The following is a 23,158-nucleotide window of genomic DNA, read 5'->3' as shown; positions in this document are numbered from 1 at the left end:
AATGGCACTATCTTGGCTCACCGCAACCTCCACCTCCAAGGTTCAAGCAATTCTCCTGCCACAACCTCCAGAGTAGCTGGGATTAGAAGCATGCGCCACCATGCCCAGCTAATTTTGTATTTTTAGTAGAGATGGGGTTTCTCCATGTTGGTCAGGCTGGTCTCAAACTCCCGACCTCAGGTGATCCATCCGCCTCGGCCTTCCAAAGTGCTGGGATTACAGGCGTGAGCCACCGCACCCGGCCGTAATTATTTTCTTACTAATGAGGTTGAATATATTTGTGCGTTGGCTAGACATTTACCACTTACTGCCAATTGTCTCTGCACGTTGTTTGCTTTTGTATGATGGACTCAGAGTGTTTTTATTCCTGTTTGGTAACCGCATTCTTTAAACATAAGAATCAGAGTTTTTCACCAATTTTGGCATTTGGCATTTAGTTCTTTTATGCACCTATCAATGTATTTGAGGAGAATATGTGAAAGTTTATAAATTTTGTGTAGCTAAATCCTTCCATCGGTCACATTGTGTTGCTCTCTTTGCTTCATAAATGTAGAAAGTTCTTCTCTATGTTTGGCTCAATTAATCTCATGTTGTACACACATTTCCAACTTGATTTCATAAATGCATTTTTCCTTATCATGACTTTTGGCTTTTTGTTTTAGATCTCTTTCTAGAAGTTGCATCACATCACCTTTAGCCATCATTCGAAAATCCTTCTTTATAATCTGACTACAGATCATCTTGATCTCTCATAAATGTACCTGAATCCTTATATCATTATATAAAATGAAATTATAATCTTAGGTACTATTTCCTCCCCATATTGTAAGAGACTTTCTGTTATATTTTTCAATTTCCAAGACTTGGATGATTCAATCTTGAATTCGTGACATATTTTGATATCGTAAAATTCTTATTATTTTTCTTTATATAAAGTTTGTTCACATTTTCTCTCTGTTGTTTCATACCATTGTTTTGAAATCACTATGCTTGACCTAATTACATTTTCACTACCATTCTTTGTTCTGTAAGTTCTTAGTTTTTGGTTTTTCGGGGAGTTTTGTTTGTTTGTTTGTTTTTTGTTTGTTTGTTTTTGTTTTTGTTTTTTTGACAGACTCTCGCAGTCTTGCTCTATCCTCCAGGCTGGAGTACAGTGGCATGATCTCGGCTCACTGCAACCTCCGCCTCCCAGGTTCAAACCATTCTCTTGCCTCAGACTTCCAAGTAGCTGGGACTAGAGGCATGTGCCACCACGCCCAACTAATTTTTGTATTTTTAGTAGAGACGGGCTTTGACCACTACATGTTGGTCAGGCTGGTCTGGAACTCCTGACCTCAAATGATCCGCCCACCTCAGCTTCCCAAAGTGCTGGGATTACAGGCGTGAGCCACCGCACCTGGCCTCTATAAATTCTTAGTTGCTTTCTAACTTTGCTGTACACATAGACGTTCATATAGTGTTTGTACAAACGCATGAATAGTATTCTACGCATATCACAAATGCACTTTACATTTTAGTATAATTTTAATACTTTGCCTTCCACTTTCCTTTTCTGTTATATCAATACTATAAAATAATATTGATTTTTTATATTAAAATTATGGTTCTCACCTGGGATTGATTTTGTTCCCCAGGGGACATTAAGCAATGACATGCCTGGCTGTCACTTTGGGGAGGGTCAAGAGGGAACAGGGAAGCTGATAAACATAGCACAATGTGCAAGACAGATCCTACCGCAATAAATGATCTGACATAATTTTAGTGGGGCTGGGATTAAGAAATTTTGAGTTAATGAATATCTGTATTTTTTTATATTTTTAGCCATATCAAGATTGTTTCCCCAAGATGTTGTAACATGTCACATTTCTGCCATGAAAATCAGAGCGCCTCCCCTTGCTACCTGTTTAAAAGTTTCAACCCCATCCACTGTGCCAGCATTTTATGTTTTTCCCAGGCTGATGGGTGGGAAAGAGATTTTTTGTTGCCTTAAACTATTGCTGGGTTTGAGTGAAAATTCATGTGTATGATCATCATTTTGTTTTGCTTATTATCATGTGCCTATTTTCTACAGTTATCAGCATTTCAAATAATTTTTACAGATTGTTGTGTCATCATTTACTTTTTAAAGGATATTTTTGGTCATAAAGAGTTTTACATTTTATGGGCCAGGACTGGTGGCTCATGCCTGTAATCTCAGCACCCCAGCACTTTGGGAGGCCAAGGTGAGTGAATCATTTGAGGTCAAGAGTTCAAGACCCGCCTGGGCAACATGGCAAAACCCCGTCTCTACTAAAAATACAAAAATTAGCCAGGTGTGATGGTGGGCACCTGTAATCCCAGCTGCTCGGAAGGCTAAGGCAGGAGGATTGCTTGAGTCTGGAAGGCAGGGATCGCAGTGAGCCAAGATTGCACCACTGTACTACAGCCTGGGCAACAAAGCAAGACTCTGTAACAAAAAAAAAAAGTTATCCAACTAAGTTGAAATACAACCTTGTCATATATTAAATGTCCATAAATACTAAGACATATTTTCCAATTCACTCAACAAATTGTAAGTGAGTATCTGCCGTGTGCCAGGACAGTCTAGGAATGTTACGTATTATATAATTTTAAGCCTCGGTCATTGCCAATTAAAGTTAATCTATTTTTTATATCATTAAATTATTTTTATTTTATATCTTGCTTCAGTTAATTGTTTATGTTCCATCCAATCTTGTTCAATACAGTTGTTTTGAAATCACTATAGTTAACCTAGTTGTATTCCCATGATGTTCCTTTTATTTTGTAACTCCTCCTTGATTTAATGCTTTGTTATATAATGCACACATATTTATATACCTGTGTGGAAATGCAAAGGTCAACAGGGCAGGTGCAGGTCTGGTTCATTTGGATCTTTCAATATAATGATGAAGACACCACAATGTAATAATGTGTGTATGATGTAATGCCCTCAGGGCTAAATCATGTACCAGATATTATTCCATGTGAAAGATTGTAATTATCATGCTGCATGCAGTATTTTATAGAGTAAGGTCTGGGGAGGCCTTTGTATGTTAGATGAAGACCAGACCAGGACTAGAACAGGCTAGTGAAATTTGTCAAAATGAGACCAAAACACAAAGACCAAGAATAACAAAGAAACGATGCCACAGAAGAAAAAATGAGAAAGGGGCTGAACAATTGCTATTAGATTATGTATATAAACCAGTTCCAACATATATGGAATAGGCACAGGAAAAGCAAGTCTTCTATTTCTTAAAAAAGAAAAAACCCTTTATTAAATTGTTGGTTTATTCCATTTGCTGATTGTTTTAATTGAGATTCTCAATCTGTAAATGTCTTGACACAGAAAAGATACCACTACAGTTGTCATTTGGTAATTTTATCTTTGTCATTTATTATTTTTGCTGGGCATCAAGTGAATATAGCAGGACTCAGAGCATCTTCAAAACTAGAAAAGCTTTTTCTTTCTTATGGTCTCTCAGAGAGTACCTCAGTTCATTAGTTCTTTTGTTCTCTGCCTCGGTTCCAATTAATTCCTCTCTCTCTTTCTCTGTTTATTTCTCCTCCTGCTCCTTTTCTTCTTCTTCCTCCTTCTCCTTCTCCTTCTCATTCTTCTTTTTCTTAGTATTTCTTTAAACACAAGACAGAAAATGGCCATCCCAAACTGGAGCCTCAAAGTTACTTGTGCATGAAAGATTTGCAAACTGGAATTCCCAGTTACCATTTCTATATTCTCTCAGGGAAAAATAATTTGATATTGACAACTTGCCTATTATCCATTTCTTTCTAGTAGTATGCTTGGCATTGAGAAGAGCGTGAGAGTAACATGGCCCCAGGAGGCCATGATGCACTGCATATGTGTATGTGGGGGGTGTGTGTGTGTGTGTGTGTGTGTGTGTGTGCATGTGCACTCCTTTAGGGTGAGAGCAGGTTTCAGAGAAAGGAGGCTTAGCCTATGTGTTCCAAAAGATAACATTTAAGACAGATACGAGAAATCAGGGCAAATGAGGGAAATGAAGAGGGGATGCATTTCACTTCACGGGATACCTTTGCATCCAAATTCATAAAGGGCAAATGCATCAACATCTGGACAGAGGGCCTCCTTGTGCCTTCCAGTTTCAGCAGCTGTCAGGCCATCTCCTTCCTCAACATTCTCTGACACCATCTCTCATCCCTCTCTTCTTGCTCATTCTCCTGCCACATTGGCTTCCTTGTTGGCCTTGAACATCCGAAAGAAGCACATTTCTCAGGATGCTTTATTGATCCTTCCTTCCACCTTGCACACACTTCTGCACATTCACACCACGTCTTCATTATGGTCTCTGCTCAGCGGCCACCCTGTCTGCTGGTCTAACCTGAACACCCAGTAAAAACAACGCCTCATCCATGCTTTTCTTCTTATCTTCTTTCTTTTTCTTCATAAGATTCGTTACCATCTGACATAGTATATGGTATTTTTAAAATTTACTTATATTATTTCTCCATCATTAGATTGTTGAGGCCTTGGTTTTTTGGCACCATTCACTCATTGTCTAAATTCCTGGAATATGTCAAAATTCAATTTACTTTATTAAAGTGCATGAAAAATTTTCTTCTTAAAACTATAGAATACCTGCCCTCAGGGAAAGGCTGCGAGTGAGAAGGAACTCCAAATTAGAGATGCAAGGGGATCCCCAACAGGCATCAGAATCACACATAAAATATAGAAATTAACTCTTGTAAAATGAAGGTTATGAGAAGCTGAGGAGGTTGGGGACGAAGAAAGTTGGGAAGATGTTGGTCAAAGAATAGAAAATGACAGTTAATGAGAAGGAATTCATTCGAGAGATCTATTGTACATCATGGTAACTATAGTTCATGATGATATTTTGTAATTTCAGAAATGGCAAAGTGGATGTTAAGTGTTCTCACCACAAAAATGATAATTATGTGAGATAATGCAGATTTTAATTAGCTACAAATGGCCATTCACATTGTACTTATACTTAAACACATTATGTTGTACATGATAAATACATGCAACTTTACCTGTAATTTTATAAATACATATTTTACAAAAAGAAATTAACTTCTTGTCTAAAGAATATAAATGACAACACTTCTTTTAGGATTGTAAGGCATACTTGTGTCATATTATCTTTCTCTTTTTTTGGAAGTCACATCAACAAGATGAAACCAGGGAATGATACACGAATTTCAGAATTTCTTCTTCTAGGACTTTCAGCGGAACCAGAATTGCAGCCCTTCCTCTTTGGGCTGTTCCTGTCCATGTACCTGGTCACCGTGCTCGGGAACCTGCTCATCATCCTGGCCACAATCTCAGACTCCCACCTCCACACTCCCATGTACTTCTTCCTCTCCAACCTGTCCTTTGCAGACATCTGTTTTGTGTCTACCACTGTCCCGAAGATGCTGGTGAATATCCAGACACAGAGCAGAGTCATCAGCTATGCAGGCTGCATCACCCAGATGTGCTTTTTCCTACTATTTGCAGTGTTAGACAGCTTTCTCCTAGCTGTGATGGCCTATGATCGGTTTGTGGCCATCTGTCATCCTCTGTACTACACAATCATCATGAACCCTCAGTTCTATAGACTGCTGGTTTTGGCATCCTGGATTCTTAGTGTCCTGAATTCTCTGTTACAAAGCTTAATGGTGTTGCCACTGCCCTTCTATTCAGACACAGCAATCCCCCACTTTTTCTGTGAACTTAATCAGGTGGTCCATCTTGCCTGTTCTGACACCTTTCTTAATGACATCATGATATATTGTACAACTGTGCTGCTGGGTGGTGGTCCCCTCACTGGAATCCTTTACTCTTACTCTAAGATAGTTTCCTCCATACGTGCAATCTCATCAGCTCAGGGGAAGTACAAGGCATTTTCCACCTGTGCATCGCACCTCTCAGTTGTCTCCTTGTTTTATGGTACAAGCCTAGGAATGTACCTTAGTTCTGCTGCAACCCACAACTCACACTCAAGTGCAACAGCCTCAGTGATGTACACTGTGGTCACCCCCATGCTGAACCCCTTTATCTACAGTCTGAGGAATAAAGACCTAAAGGATGCTCTGAAACACTTCTTCAGAGGGAAGCAATAAAAGGAGTCTTCTTCAATTAATGCCTGTGATTTCAGAGCTCTAATTCCCAGAGATAGAAATCATGATTCATTAATGAGATTGTGGAAGTAGAAGTTACTCCTTCTATTATCTACCTGGAGTTTCCATTTCTTTGATTCCAACTGCTTTATAAAGTTTATGATTTTCCTTTAAAAAGTTTTCTGCTCTCAAGTATCCAACAGTTTTTTTCCTTTTGTCATTTTCCCACTTTCCCAAAGTTATCCCCAAAGTAGCATTGGAAATAAGGTGGAGGCCAGGCACGGGGGTTCACCCCTGTAATCCCAGCACTTTGGGAGGCCAAGGCAGGTGGATCACTTGAGGTCAAGAGTTTGAGACCAGCCTGACCAACATTGCAAAACCCCGTCTCTACTAAAATACAAAAATTAGCCGGACATGGTGGTGGGTACCTGTAATCCCAGCTACTCAGGAGGCTAAGACAGAAGAATTGCTTGAATTCAGGAGGCGGAGGTTGCAGTGAGCTGAGATCGCATCACTGCACTCCAGCCTGGGCGACAGAGCAAGACTCAGTCTCAAGAAAACAACCAACAACAACAATAATACAAGAAAAAAAAGTACAATGAGATTTCATCTTACCCAAATTAGAATGGATATTATTAAAAAGGAAAAAAAAACAGTTGTTGGGAAGAATAAGGAAAAAAGGGAACTGTTATACACTGTTGGTTAGAATGTAAATTAGTAGATCCTTTATGGAAAATAATATGGAGATTTCTCAAAAAACTAAAATAGAACTACCATCTGATGCAGCAATCCCACTACTGGATCTATAACCATAGTAAAAGAAGTCAGTGTATCAAAAAGATACCTGCATTTGCATGTTTATTGCAACACTATTCACAATAGTTCAGATAGGGAATCAACCAAAGTGTCCATCAGTGCACAAATAGATAAAGAAAATGCAGTACATATACACAATTGAATACTATTCAGCCGTAAAAAAGAATAAAATTATGGCATTTGCAGCAACATGGATGGGACTGGAAGCTACTATGTTAAGTAGCTTATTTCACAGTATTTCACAATATTTCATAATAAGCCAGGCACAGAAGGAAAATACTGCTTGTTCTCACTCATAAGAAGGAGCTAAAGAAGTTGACCTCATGGAGATAGAGAATAGAATTGTAGATATAAGAGATATAGAAATTTGAAAGAAGAGGGGGAAATTGAGGTGGGAGTTTCACTGCAGATACCCTCCCTGAGTGTGTGATTGAGAAGAGATTGCAGTCAGGAGAGAATCCAAGGTACCCAGGAGGGGCTGCATGAAAAGATGTACAAGAAGAAACGCCAGCATTCTTTTCAGTGGCAGACAGGACTAAGTCTCCACACGTGAAGAAAAAACAACCAACTTCTTCACATGTACAGAAAAAACAACCAACTTTTCTTCTTCCAGTCACCCTATGATACTTTTTAGATTTTTCTGTATGTGAGCCATTCTCCTATGGAGGTCTTCCAATATGTCAAGACTTTATGTATCTGTGTGTGTGTGTCTGTGTCTGTGTGAGCGTGTGTGTAGCCTCATCAAAAAAATAAGAATGTACAATAACTACTTATTAGAAAGTATACATGAGATATAACTGATTTTGATCCCCATGTAGATCTTCTATACATATGACAGGTTACTAACATTATAAAATTTATTGGAATAGTATAGCAAGTTATGGATTGCAATCAATTGCAATTAACAGAACGTCAAATGAAAATCGTGGCTCTTAATTTGCTAAGTGATACACAATATAAAAAGCTGTAAATTGTGACATCCAAACCATAAAATGGGTTGGGAGTGAGGGGTGGAATAAAAATGTTGAGTTTAGATATGTGGTCAACGTTATCAGCAAACTACAGATCTGACAAATTGTTAATATGCAGAATTATGTCCAGAATACCCTGAATCCAAGATGTGAAATCAATCAACGTGTCCATCAATGAATGAATGGATTTTAAAATATTATATAATTTCATTATGTATTATACACACACACACACACACACATAATAGAATATTATTCAGCCATAAACAAGAAGGAAATTCTGTCATTTGAGACAACATGGATGAGTCTAGACGTCATTATGTTAAGTGAAATAAGATAGCCACAGAAAGACAAATACCATGTGATCTCACTCATATGAAATTGAAACAAGTTGATCTCACAGAATTATTGAGTAGAATGGTGGTTACCAGAGGCTGGGGCAGTTGCAGCGTGAGGAGTGGGGAGATGTTTGTCCAAGGATACACAATTGTAGTTAGGAGGAATACATTCAAGAGATCTATTGTACAGCAAGGTGACTATATTTAATGATGACATATTGTATTCTTGAAAAATGCCGGCCGGATCACGAGGTCAAGAGATCGAGACCATCCTGGCCAACATGGTGAAACCCCGTCTCTACTAAAAATACAAAAATTAGCCGGGTGTGGTGGTGGGTGCCTGTAATCCCAGCTACTCGGGAGGCTGAAGCAAGGAGAATCGCTTGAACCCTGGAGGTGGAGGTTGCAGTGAGCCAAGATCGTGCCACTGTACCCCAGCCTGGCGACAGAGCAAGACTCTGTCTCAAAAAAAAAAAGAAAAAAGAAGAAGAAGAAGAAGGAGAAGGAGAAGGAGGAGGAGGAGGAGGAGAAGGAGAAGGAGAAGAAGGAGAAGGAGAAGGAGAAGGAGAAGGAGAAGAAGAAGAAGAAGAAAAAGAAGAAATGCCAAAGGTGGATATAAAGGAATCTCACTACGAATGTGATAGCTACATGAGATAATGCATATATTAATTAGCTAGATCTAACCATTCCACAATGTATATATACTTCAAAGCATCATGTTGGACACAATAAATATATACAATTGTATCTGTCCATTTAAATAAATAAATACTTTTTTAAAAAAATTAATGAGATCACCCTTATAAGGTGCTAATCTAAGGGTAACTTGCATGAAAAGATGTAAATATATCTCTTAAAATTATCAAATGTTTTATAAATGAAGGATTAAATGACAGCTCTTAACCTGTGTTCCTATCACAAGTCAATGCTTTGGAGACTCAAGGGGCTTAGTCAAGAAAGATTCCTCAGCTTAAACTTCGGAGGAAACTTTCCCTCAGGGTTGGAGTGAAGTGATGGGAGGTTAGACCTTTGGAAGGCAGACAAATCCATGGAGAAGGAATAATAAAGACTCAATTCACCTGATGTTTAATCTGGTGTCTTGGGAACTGAGTATGCAAGAAAACAATTTCTTTCCGTGAAGAGCAATGTCCCACCGGAACTTAATGTGATCAGGGGTTGAACAACAAAAGGAAATGTCTCCAATGAGCAGGCATACGAAGCTGTAAATTTTTCCGCCTCAGGTGTCCCTCAGCATATGCAACCTTCAGCTGGATGGGACATCCTTGTTTCTTTTGGAGTCTATATCTGCTGGCTCAGGGGTACTGATTTTTTCCTTTCTCCTACTGTCTTGTCTTGGGACACAGCCTCAGTCTCCACCATCAACCATCCAGGGAGATATTTGCACTTCTAGATTGAGACCTTCATTTCAGAAAACCCAACAAGGTGAGTCCAATAGGTACTGTAGGAAAGAATCAGGGAGATTGCAAGTTGTGAACATAGACCCAAGATTGCGAAAGAGCCAATCCTGGCTACACCAGAATGGAGAGGTTGCTGTGGGTATTTGCTTGGTGAATGAATTGATTCATATCTTCATTTATGATGCTAAGAAGAGAAGTGCATGTTGAACTCAGCAATGGAGAGTGATAGCCGACAATCAAGTAAGGATAATGAAAGCCCAATTAGAAGAGAAAATGTGGGGTCTAAAGTAGTTCCAGTGAAAGCAGAACATCCACCCAAGAATCATTGCAATTAAGTGGGAAAGAGAAGTAGGGTATTAGTTATGGCGGATACGAGCAGAATCCCCCATAACTAATACCCTTTTTTTTTTTTAAGACAGTCTTTCTCTGTCGCCCAGGCTGGAGTGCAGTGGCGCAATCTCAGCTCACTGCAACCTCTGCCTCCCAGGTTCAAGCAATTCTCCTGCCTCAGCCTTCCAAGTAGCTGGGATTACAGGTGCGCGCCACCACACCCAGCTAAATTTTGTATTTTTAGTAGAGACAGAGTTTCACCATGTGGGCCAGGATGGTCTCAATCTCTTGACCTCGTGATCCACCCACCTCGGCCTCCCAAAGTGCTGGGATTACGGTGTGAGCCACTTGGCCCAGCCAACTTTTCATTTTTAAGAAGGACATATTTGAGTTTGTTTCCATATTGATGAGAAAGATCCAGACCATCTACTACCTGGCAACAGCAGTTTATGAAACATACAGTTTTCAGCCTCTTTTCTTATGCTAGGTATTCAAATGAATTAAAAAATTTATTTAAGAGTTGAAAACTGGTATATTAATGGCCTTTACTTTGCAATTTTTCCTTACTAGTAAGACTGACTACATCTACATCTGTGTTCATTAGACATTCATCACTCTACTGGAAATTGTCTATGAAAATTCTTGGCTTTTGTATGATGGGTTCAAAGTGATTTTATTTGTGTTTTTATTGCATTCTTTATCATATAAGCATTGGAGTTTTTGCCAATTTTGGCATTCGTCATTTAGTTCTTTTATGTAAGTTATTACATAAAGAATGTTCTTATGTGTACTTTTTTTAAGCTGTTTTATGTTCTTTTATGTAAATTTCAATGTATTTGAGAGGACTGTGTGGAAGTTTAAAAAGCTTGTGTAGCCAAATCCATCCATCGGTCACATTGTATCTCCCTAATTGCCTTATAAATGTAGAAAGTTCTTCTGCAACTTTTGGCTGAATAAATCACCTTCTATATATAAATTTCCAACTTCTTTTCACATCTCTGTCATTCCTTATTGTGCCTTTTAGCTTTTTGTATTCGATCCATATCTAGAAGTTGCATCACCTTTATATCTTATAAACAGATTTGAATCCTTATATCTAAAGGTCACATTTATCTGTCATAAACATGTTTGAATCCTTACATCTTTATATAAGATCAAATTATAACCTTAGATACTACTTCCTTTTCACTTTTGTTTGTTTGTTTGTTTGTTTTTGAGATGGAGTCTTGCTCTGTGCCCAGGCTGGAGTGCAGTGGTGCGATCTCAGCTCACTGCAACCTCCACCTCCCGGGTTCAAGTGACTATCCTGCCTCAGCCTCCCGCGTAGCTGGGATTACAGGCGCCAACCACCACGCCCAGATAATTTTAAAAGGCTTCCTGTCATATTCTTTAGTTTCCAGTTTAATCTTAAATTTGTTACCAATTTTGATGTTATTAAATTATTTCTATTTTATATGATTATATTAAAATTTTTTCAGATTTTCATTCCATGTTGCTTTAGACAGTTGTTTTGAAACCACTGTGCTTAACCTAATTGCATTTTAACTGTCATTCCTTGTTGTATAAGTTCGTTTCTTTTAAAACTTCTCTTTCTATATTATGCACACTTTTGTATTCATACAACACTTATACAAATGCATAGACAGAATCCTATGCAGATCACAAATATGCTATATTTTAGTGCAGTTGTTTTTAGCTTGTCTTCTCCTTTCCTTTCCTATCCTATAAATGCTATAAAAACATTCTGGATTTTTTTTTTCTTTAAGACGGAGTCTTGCTCTTGTCACCCAGGCTGGAGTGCAATGGTGCAATCTCGGCTTACTGCAACCTCCGCCTCCTGGGTTGAAGCAATTCTCCTGCCTCAGCCTCCCAAAGTAGCTGGGATTACAGGTGCATACCACCATGCCAGGCTAATTTTGGTATTTTTAGTAGAGACAGGGTTTTACCGTGTTGGTCAGGCTGGTCTCAAACTCCTAACTTCGTGATCCACTCGCCTCGACCTCCCACATTTTGGAATGTTTATGTTAAAATTGTCATTCTCACTTGAGTGGGCGGCATGATTTTGTCCCCCAGGGGACATTGAGCAATGACATATTTGGCTTTCACCCTGTAAAAGGTCAGTAGACAACAGGGACAGACCCCACCACAATAAATAATCTGGCTGAGAATTGAAGTAGTGCTGAGATTGAGAAACCGAGTGAATGAATATCTGTATTTTTAGTATTTATAGCTGTATCCAGGTGTATCACTGCACACTTATGCCAGCAAAATTAGAGAGTTTCCCTTTTCTCCCTGTTTATAAGTTCCAACCCTACTCAATGTGGTAGCTCCTTAAGTTTTTTCCCAGGCTGATGCGTATGACAGAGATTTCTTGTTGCCTTAAACTATTGCTTGGTTTAAGCAAAATTCCTATATATCATCACCATTTTCACTTGTCTTTTTTTTTTTTTTTTGAGATGGAGTCTTGCTCTGTTGCCCAGGCTGGAGTCCAGGGGTGCAATCTCAGCTCACCACAGCCTCCGCCTTCCAGGTTCAAGCAATCCTCCTGCCTCAGCCTCCCCTGTGGCTGGGATTACAGGCACCCACCACCACGCCCAGCTAATTTTTGTATTTTTAGTAGAGACAGGGTGTCACCATGTTGGTCAAGCTGGTCTTGAACTCCTGACCTCAGGTGATCCGCCCGCCTCAGCCTCCCAAAGTGCTGGGATTACAGGTGTGAGCCACCGTGCCTGGCCTCCATTCCTTCCTAATAGTGAGACCAGGGGTGAGAAGAGCAGAGAAGTAACACAGCCCTAGGAGGCCACGATGTGATGCACATGTGTATGCATTTTGTGTGTGTGTGTGTGTGTGTGCACGCGCACCTCTAGGGCGAGAGGAATTTTCAGAGAAAAAGAACCTGGGACCAATATATTCCAAAAGGCAACTCGTAATTAAAAGACCAGAACTTGGCCAGGCACGGTGGCTTGTGCCTGTAATCCCAGCACTTTGGGAGGCCGAGGTGGGCGGATCCCCTGAGGTCAGGAGTTCGAGACCAGCCTGACCAACATGGTGAAACTCCATCTCTACTAAAAATACAAAAATTAGCCGGGCGTGGTAGCAGGCACCTATAATCCCAGTTACTCAGGGGGCTGAGGCAGGAGAATCACTTGAGCCCAGGAGGCGGAGGTTGCAGTGAGCCAAGATCGCGCCGCTGCACTCCAGCCTGGGTAACAGAGTAAGACTCCATCTCAAAAAAAAAAAAGAAAGGAAAGAAAACACAGAACTCAAGGCAACAGTGAAAAACAAAGAGGAGATGCATTTCAAATAATGGGACACCTTTGCAACCAAATTACTAAAGTGCAAATGCAACTACATCGGGACTGAGGAACTCCTTGTTTCATCAAATTTCAGCATTTAGGAGGCCACCTCATTCCTCATCATCTTCTGACACCATCTCCCATCCCTCTCTTCTTGCTCATTCTCTCACTACACTGGATTCCTTGTTAGCCTTGAACATCTGCCAGAAGCACATTCCTCAGCATCTTTCATTGATCTTTCCTTCTGCCTGGCATACATTTCTGCAGGGAACGTGGTCACTCCAACCTTGTCTTCTGTTCCATTGTCACCTTGTCTGCTGGTCTTACAGGAAAGCAAAGTAAAAACTAACACCTCATCCATGTTTTCCTTTTTGCCTTCTTTCTTTTCTTTGTAGGAGCTGTCAAGACCAGAGGTAGTATAGGATCTGTCGTCATCTGACATAGTATAAGATCTATCATCATCTGACATAGCATGTGGTATTTTACAAATTTACTTGTATTATTTCTCTGTGTTTAGAGCATAGGGACTTCTGGAGTTTTTTTAATTATTCTTTAAGTGCTGGGATACATGTGCAGAACGTGCAGGTTGGTTACATAGGTACACATGTGCCATGGTGGTTTGCTGCACCCATCAACCTGTCATCTAGGTTTTAAGCCCCGCATGCATTAGGTGTTTGTTCTAATGCCCTCCCTCCCCTTGTCCCGTGCCCCCAACAGTCCCCAGTGTGTGATGTTCCCCTCCCTGTGTCCATGTGTTCTCATTGTTCGACTCCAACTTATAAGTGAGAACATGCGGTGTTTGGTTTTCTGTTCCATTCTCAGCAAACTAACACAAGGACTTCTGTTTTATAGCACCACTCACTCACTGTCTAGACAGCATCTGGAACATGTTGAAATTCACTTGATATTCCTCAAATGCGTGAAAGATTTTTCTCCCTAAACTTGTAGAGTAGATGCCCTCAGAGAAAGGCTGAGAGTAGGAAGGAATTCAGAGACGGCAAGGGGATCCCCTAACGGGGACCAGATTCACAAACAATATAGAAATTAACTTCTTGTAGAATGGAGGCTGGGGGAAGCAGAGTGGGGAAAGTTAGAAAGATGTTGGCCAATAGATGCAAAATTCCAGTTAGACAGGAGGAATAACTTCAAGAGATGTGTGTGGATATCATGGTGATACACTGTATTCTCAAAAGACACTAAAAGGGTGAATGTCAAGTGTTCTCCTCACAAAAATGATGACAAGGTGAGGTCATGTAGATGCTAATTAGCTAGATTTCACCATTCCACAATGTATTTATACTTCAACACATCATGTTTTAAGTTCTTTGAGAAATCACCAAACCGCTTTCCTCAGGGGCTGAACTAATTACGTTCCCACCAGCAGTGTATAAGTTTTCCCTTTTCTCCACAACCTCAGCAGCGTGTGCTATTTTTTGACTTTTCAATTATAGCCATTCTGACTGGTGTAAGATGGTATCTCACTGTGGTTTTAATTTGCATTTATGTAATGATTAGGGACGTTGAGCATTTTTTAATATACTTGTTGGCCGCATGTATGTCTTTTCCTGAAGTGTCTGCTCGTGTCCTTTGCCCACATTTTAATGGGGTTGTTTGTTTTTTGCTTGTTAATTTGTTTAAGTTTCTTATAGATTCTGATATTAGACCCTTGGCAATTTCTCAAACAACTTAAAACAGAACAACCATTTGACCTACCAATCCCATTACTAGGTATATACCCAAAGAAATATAAATTGTTCTACCATAAAGACACATCCACACTTATATTCATCACAGCACTATTCACAATTACAAAGACATAGAATCAACCTAGACATCCATCAACAGTAGACTGGATAAAGAAAATATGGTACATATATACCATGGAATACTACGAAGCCATAATAAAGAAAAAGATAATGTCCTTCGCAGCAACATGGATGTAGCTAAAAGCCATTATTCTAAGCAAACTAATGCAGGAACAAGAAACCAAATACCATATATTCTTACTAATAAGTGGGAGCTAAACATTGAGTACACATGAACACAAAGAAGAGAATAGTCCAGGCCCATGGCTCATCCCTGTAATCCCAGCACTTTGGGAGGCTGAGGCAGGCAGATCACCTGAGGTCAGGAGTTCAAGACCAGCCTAGCCAACATGGCAAAACTCTATCTCTACTAAAAATACAAAAATTAGATGGGCATGGTGGTGCCTACCTGTAATCCCAGCTACTCGGGAAGTTGAGGCACAAGATTCACTTGAACAAAGAGACAGAGGTTGCAATGAGTTGACTGCACCACTGCACTCCAGTTTGGGTGACAGAGCAAGACTCCGTCCCAAAAAAGAAAACAAGAGAGTAGATACTGGGACCTATTTGAGGGTGGAAGGTGGGAAGAGAGTAAGGATCGAACACCGATTACATACTATGCTTATTACCGGGTATTGAAATAACCTATACACTAAACCCCCATGACATGTTACCTGTTTAACAAACCTGCATATGTAACCCTGAAACTAAATAAAACTTTTAAAAACACATCATGTTATATGTGATAAATACATATAATTTTATCTGTCAACTTAAAAATAATTTTTTAAGAAAAAGATATTAACTTCTTGACTGTGGAATATAAATGATAACATTTCTGATAGTTTTGGAATGCATGTTTGTTTCATGTTCTCTCTCTCTCTCTCTCTCTCTCTCTCTGTCTCTCTCTCTGGTGGTCACATCACAAGATGAAATCATGGAACAATACAATAATTTTAGAATTTCTTCTCCTGGGAATTTCAGAGGAACCAGAATTGCAGCCCTTCCTCTTTGGGCTGTTCCTGTCCATGTACCTGGTCGCTGTGCTCGGGAACCTGCTCATCATCCTGGCCACAATCTCAGACTCCCACCTCCACACCCCCATGTACTTCTTCCTCTCCAACCTGTCCTTTGTAGACATCTGTTTTGTCTCTACCACTGTCCCGAAGATGCTGGTGAACATCCAGACACACAACAAAGTCATCACCTTTGCAGGCTGCATCACCCAGATGTGCTTTTTCTTACTCTTTGTAGGAATGGATAACTTCCTTCTGACCGTGATGGCCTATGACCGGTTTGTGGCCATCTGTCACCCTCTGCACTACATGGTCATTATGAATCCTCAACTCTGTGGACTGCTGGTTCTGGCGTCCTGGATCATGGGTGTTCTGAATTCCATGTTACAAAGCTTGATGGTTTTGCCACTGCCCTTTTGTACACACATGGAAATCCCTCATTTTTTCTGTGAAATTAATCAGGTGGTCCACCTTGCCTGTTCTGACACATTTGTTAATGACACGGTGATGTATTTTGCAGTAGCGCTGCTGGGCGGTGGTCCCCTCACTGGGATCCTTTACTCTTACTCTAAGATAGTTTCCTCCATACGTGCAATCTCATCAGCTCAGGGGAAGTATGAGGCATTTTCCACCTGTGCATCTCACCTCTCAGTTGTCTCCTTATTTTATGGTACATGCTTAGGGGTGTACCTTAGTTCTGCTGCAACCCACAACTCACACGCAGGTGCTGCAGCCTCAGTGATGTACACTGTGGTCACCCCCATGCTGAACCCCTTCATCTACAGTCTGAGGAATAAAGACATAAAGGGTGCTATGAAAAGATTCTTCAGAGGGAAGCAATAGAAAGGCTATTTTTCAAGAAAGGCCTGTGACTTCAGAGATCTAAGCCCCAGAGCCAGAAATGGTGATTTGTTAATAAGATGGTGGAAAGGGGACTTGCCCCTTCCATTTATTTCCTGGAGTTTAAACTTCTTTGTTCCTCAACTACTTTATAGAGTTTACACTATTCTTCTTAGAGTCAGAGATGACCTTAAATATGACAGAATACAATTTTCAATCATACATGAAATAACTATGGAATATTTGTTTTTGTTGATGTACACCTACTCATTGAAGTAGAGGAGCCTGGTGTCCACATGTAACTAGGTTTGTTCATCTGAGTGAAGGATTGAGTGTCATGGTCTATGTAATGTCCTTGCATCCCTCTGCTACTTCTGCCTAATGTTTTCCAGTGCTACCTACAAATATGACTCCTCCCATTGTCCTAACTAACATCTCTTCCTTAAAAATGTCATAAGCATCAAAGTGTTGATAAGTGAACAATATATGTATTTACTTTATCTTCAGTTCTCTCTTTTATACTCTAAACGCTCTTCAACTCTCATGATCAAAGGATGACTCACACAAGAGCTCGAATTTCTACCCAGTGTTGCCTCTGGGAATAGAGACTTGTGATTGAAGGTCACAGTTCTTTTCTTCAAAAACATACGTGTTGTTCCATGAAAGGACTATACATGCAAAGCAGTTCCCAAGTACAGAAGGATATGAGAAGTCAAAGGACAAGGCAGACAAGCCAGTTTGTTGGTTAGGGTAATTTACCAGGGAAACTTACAGACAGAAGCATGGTCTTAGGTGGCCGCAGGACAAGTGGATCTCCACACCTCCACCACACAGACCCGGGGCTTATATCTTGGAGGAAACATTATATGTGCTCTGGAAGGAATGTGTAAGCAGCTACAGGCATCACAGCCTATGATGTATGGAAGAACACCAAGGGTTGTTTTGGAGGAAAGGCAAAAATTACGGTGAACACATATTTCTATAAAAAGAGTAATCCATCAACTAGACATTTTTGGAGGCTTTTCTGGACTCAGGGTTACTCAAAAGTAACCTGGTGGATTAGCATGTGAAAAAAAGTCAGTATTTTCCCAATATATTTACTTTCAACCTCTCCTAGCTACCTGAAGATAATCTAATAGGCAGTCTCATTTTAATACAGTTACTTGAAATAAATATGAATAACCAGGTAATCATGAATGTTTCCTTCAAATAACAGAACAAAGATCCAGAACCAAGAAACGTCAGATTATTCTGAATCTCTTTAGTTCCGTTTGCATTGATTATTGTATCAGTAAGCTACCACTGCATAACAAGTCATCCTAATAGTAAATGGTTTAACATCATGTTTTTTTTTAATCTCATAGGAGGCAATATTAGAGAAGTTTTAACTTTGGGGATTTGGGACATATGAATTTTGGAAGAGACAAAAATATTCAGTCCATAGGGCTATGCAAATCAAGTTCTTGAACTTTGGACAGCAAGGACAATTTGAGAGAAGAAGCTCAAGAAAAGTGATGGAATCTCTTTGTTTTTTGTTTTGAGATGGAATCTTACTGTGTCGCCCAGGCTGGAGTGCAGTGGTGCAATCTCGGCTCCCTGCAAGCTCTGCCTCCTGGATTCATGCCATTCTCCTGCCTCAGCGTCCCAAGTAGCTGGGATGACAGGCACCCGCCACCAGGCCCGGCTAATTTTTTTTGTATTTTTAGTAGAGACGGGGTTTCACCACGTTAGCCAGGGTGGTCTCGATCTCCTGACCTCATGATCTGCCCACCTCAGCCGCCCAAAGTGTTGGGATTACAGGCGTGAGCCACTGTGCCCAGCCAAGTGATATAATCTCTTACAGCTTCTTCTCAGGCATTGGACATTTCAGGACTATTCACATTTAGCTGAAGTCACATGTCCAAGTTCAATGGCAACTACTGAAGAGCTATGCTCTCCTTACAATTGAGGCACCCTTAAGACCCAGAGTCAATAGTGGTGATTTACAGTCCTCCTACAGAGAATAGAGGAGTTAATAAATAATTGTAAAAAAAAAATTATGTGAGAAAGAAACAGACATGCAAGAACTTCATACTTCTGTTGGCAGCAAACATTTGTGAATTACATGCTGTGGAGTTGGAACAAAAAGGATGAGAAAATTTATAGAAATAATTTGATGCAATGAGAAATAGCAGCTTTGCGAATATTCCCAAGAGCAGAACAAGTAAAGTGGATTGAAAGAGTCTAAAAATTCTTGCGGTGGTTATTAGGAGTCAGCATTAGAGGGTCAGAGGCAGGCCCAGGCACAGTGGCTCACACTTATAATCCCAGCACTTTGGGAGGCCAAGGCAGGTGGATCGCCTGAGATCAGGAGTTCGAGACCAGCCTGGCCAACATAGTGAAACCCCGTCTCTACTAAAAATACAAAAAATTAGCCGGGCGTGGTGGCACAAGCCTGTAATCCTAGCTACTTGGGAGGCTGAGGCAGGAGAATTGCTTGAACCTAGGAGGTGGAGGTTGCAGTGAGCTGAGATTGTGCCACTGCACTCCAGCCTGGGCAACAGAGTAAAACTCAGTCTCAAAAAAAAAAAGAAGAGGGTCAGAGGCTACATCTTTGAATATAACAAAGCATGGAATGGTGGATTCCCCACACTCTGACCCCTCCTTGAGTCACTGGGATGAGGTCTCCCTTCAGGATCACAACTAGCTATATTCCAGGAACAGGAACAGGGTAACGCTAGACTCACATTGTCTTGCAAGAGACATTTCTGGTGTCACAATGAGCTAAGTAAATGCAAAACTGAGACAATCACAATAGCTGCTATTGATCGAACAATTATTCTGTTCCAGTAACTTTCCAAGCTTTAAAATATTACTTACTTTTCACAATAACTTCATAGGATCAATGAAATTTCTAGAATTTATAGATAAGAAATGAAAGTTCTAAAAGTTTCATTTCCTATCATGAGGGATTTACTCAAGAGACACGTGTAAACTTGTATATGCAGAAGCTAAATGTGAGTTTGTTTTCTGCTACTATAGCAGAATGCCTGAGACTGGGCAATTTATAATGAACAGAGATGTATTTGGCTAATGGTGAAGTGGCATCGTTTGTCTGGGGAAATACTCAAGGTTCATTGTCCTGCTCTAAGGAAAATGAAGACACAGATGCACGAGGTGTGGATTTAATAGCGGAAAGTTTAATACATGAAAGAAACAAGAAAAAAGCTCCCCCATGTAGATGGAGGCGGGTTCCAAACAGATCTCCCTGTTGCCCATGGGATTCGGTTGGTTTTATAGAGGGGCTTGACGAGGTGGGGTCTGATTTACATAGGGCCCAGGGGATTGGTTGGACCAGGTGTGTCATTTACATAGCCTGCAAACAGGTTGGCCCTCCCACCCCAATTGTTTATTATGCAGATGGGGTTTTTACCTGGCCAGCCCCATGACACCCACACACGTGGCAACAAAAAAAAAAGGCAAGAGAAAAACCTCCAAGTTGGATGCTTCTGGCACAGCTGCCAGCATTCACCTATGCAAGTTTCTAGCTTGCTTATCTATTCTTGCAGCTTGATTTTTCGGGCTGTTTTTTGTTAGAAAATAAATGGTTTGGGGGCTGCTTTTTATTAAAAGAAAAACCTTACTGAGGACTACTGTACCCTCACTAACTGCCTAAATAATTTCTTTTTAAGAAGAATGGCTGAGACTGAGTAATTTATAAAGAACAGACATTTATTTGGCCAATGGTTCTGGAGACTGGGAAGTCCAAGACTATGACACTGGCATCTTGCAAGGAACTTCACGCTGTGTCATCCAATGGCAGAAGGTGGGAGAGCAAGAAAGGGCTAGAGCAAGAAGGCAAGAGGGTGGAGAACATACTTTTATAACAAATCTATTCTCAAGATAACTAACTCACCCATGGCTTAACAACATTCACCCATTTACGAGAGTTAATCACTTCTTCTTGGGTGCTACCTCCCAACACTGTTGCACTGAGGATTAAGTTTCCAGCACGTGAACTTTGGGGGACACATTCAAACCAAGTTGAGCTACTGAGTTCAACATTTGACCACATGAGGTTTGACCCAAGGCTGAGGTGAAGATTCATGGTAGAGAAGACCTCAAAATATTTACACCTGACTGTACAACTTGGCCATATCCTTAATACTCAAAGAGTGGCCTACAGACCAAAACTGGCAGCATCAACATCTATTGGGAGCTAGTTATGGATGTTGATATGGTTTGGCTGTGTTGCCAATCAAATCTCATCTTGAATTGTAGCTCCCATAATTCCCACGTATTGTGAGAGTGAAGTGGCTATGTTGTCTGGGGTATATACCCTGAGGTTTGTTGTTGTGTACCAGGAAAATTTAGGACATGGACACACATGAGGAGTTTAGGAGTGGAGATTAAATAGGTAGAAGAGAAGAGAAAGAGAAATACCTTCCTCTATAGAGAAAGGGGTCTCCAAGGAGAAAGGACCAGCTGAAGGTGAATGCACCAGGTTTTATAGTCCAGTTTGAGGAGGCGGTGTCTGATTTACGTAGAGCTCATAGATTGGTTCGATCAAGTATGACATTTACATAGCACGCAGGGAAGGCTGGTCGTCCCATGCTAATCTTCATGTGCAAATGGACTTTCCAGTTGATCAGCACCATCTTGTCTGCTCCTTACAGTGCACGTGGCTGGCAGAGAAGGGAAGATGGAGCCGCCATCTTGAAAAAGTCTAGTCCTTAGTTTCTGCGGGCATTCACCCATGCAAACTCCCAGCTTGCTTGTCTAGGTCTGCAGCTCAACTTTACAGGCTGCTCTTTGTTAGAAAATAACTTGAGGCTGCTTTTCATTAAAAAAGAAAAGCCTTACTGAGGACTGTCATGCCCTTGCTATCTGCCTAAGTAATTCCTTCCTAACTCCTATATCAGGAGGCACCTAGTGGGAGCTAACTGAATTGTGGGGGCAGTTTTCCCCATACTTTTCTCATAGTACTAAATAAGTCTCATGAGAGCTGATGGTTTTATAAGGGGTTTCCCTTTTCACTTGATTCTTATTCTCGCTTTGCCTGCTGCCATGTAAGACATGCCTTTTGCCTTCCACCATGAGTGTGAGGCCTCCCCAGCCATGTGGAACTGTGAGTCCAGAGTCCATTAAACCTCTTTCCTTTATAAATTACCAAGTCTTGGGTATGTCTTTATCAGCAGCGTGAAAACGGACTAATACACATGTAGAATCACTGGACCCCATCCTAGACCTGATAAATTAGAATCCACATTTGAACAAGATCCAAAAGCAATTCATATAAACTTTGAAGCTGGAGATGTTCTGGTCTAGAATAGTGTTTGCTGCTTCCTCCATGTTAACATTTGTGCTGGATTATCATTTGTGGTGGGGGTATCCTTTGCATTGTTGGATCTTGAACAGCATTCTCAACCTCAACTCCCAGGTGCCAGTAACATCTTCCTAGTTGTGACAACCAAAGTTTTCTCAGATATTTTCAAGTGTCCTTTGGTGGCAAAATCATCCCTGTTTTTTGTTTCTTTGTTTTTGTTTTTTTGAGATGGAGTCTTGCTCTGTCACCCAGGCTTGAGTAATGTCAGCTCACTACAACCTCTGCCTCCCGGGTTCAAGTGATTCTCCTGCCTCAGCCTCCTGAGTAGCTGGGACTACAGGCATACGCCACCATGCCCGGGTAATTTTTGCATTTTTAGTAGAGACGGGGTCTCACTGTGTTGGCCAGGCTGGTCTCGAACTCTTGGCCTCAGGTGATCTGCCCACCTCGGCCTCCCAAAGTGCTGGGATTACAGGTGTGAACCACCACACACAGCCTCATTCCTATTTTTAAACTACTGGCCTCCAGCATGAGAACTGAAAACGTTATGAAGGAGTTTCAACCAAAATTCATCTCTTTCTTGGCTTATAATGTTGAGCAGATCACTGAATCTTTCTGAGCCCCATTACTGCAAATGTAGAACGATGTTCATGACAGTACAGACCACATAAAATAGACATTTACAAACATTAAATAAAATAATCCTTATAAGGTGCCACTCTCAGGACAATGTGCATAAAAGGGTCTAAATATATCTCTTAATTGCTACGTATTTTATCAATGAAGAACTAAAAGACAATTCTTAATTTGTCTGACAAGCATTAAATTACAAATTGTTTTGGTGAAAACATCATGAAGCCGAGGAGTATAGCCAAGCCATGATTTATATCAAAGCAACACAATACTCCCTCTGGCTGAAGAGTG

At 40.6% G+C, this 23,158-nt stretch overlaps 2 protein-coding genes across 2 annotated transcripts; both read left to right on the top strand.

The window, feature by feature from the left end:
* The first annotated feature begins 5,172 nt into the window (after positions 1 to 5,172).
* LOC129020327 (olfactory receptor 7A10-like) lies at positions 5,173 to 6,102 on the top strand. The gene has a single exon (XM_054464513.2). The coding sequence runs from the start codon at positions 5,173 to 5,175 to the stop codon at positions 6,100 to 6,102; it is 930 nt and encodes a 309-aa protein (XP_054320488.2).
* Positions 6,103 to 16,002: 9,900 nt separating this feature from the next.
* Positions 16,003 to 16,932, top strand: LOC129020330 (olfactory receptor 7A10). Its single transcript, XM_054464515.2, has one exon. The coding sequence runs from the start codon at positions 16,003 to 16,005 to the stop codon at positions 16,930 to 16,932; it is 930 nt and encodes a 309-aa protein (XP_054320490.2).
* The last annotated feature ends 6,226 nt before the right edge of the window (positions 16,933 to 23,158 follow it).

The sequence above is a fragment of the Pongo pygmaeus genome, chromosome 20 (genome assembly GCF_028885625.2).
Source record: "Pongo pygmaeus isolate AG05252 chromosome 20, NHGRI_mPonPyg2-v2.0_pri, whole genome shotgun sequence".
NCBI classification, from domain to species: Eukaryota; Metazoa; Chordata; class Mammalia; order Primates; family Hominidae; genus Pongo; species Pongo pygmaeus.
This window is presented reverse-complemented; position numbering and strand designations above follow the sequence as displayed.

Excerpts from the sequence above, each read along its gene's own strand:
- LOC129020327 (XM_054464513.2), top strand. The coding sequence starts at position 5,173 with ATGAAACCAGGGAATGATACACGAATTTCAGAATTTCTTCTTCTAGGA.
- LOC129020330 (XM_054464515.2), top strand. The coding sequence starts at position 16,003 with ATGAAATCATGGAACAATACAATAATTTTAGAATTTCTTCTCCTGGGA.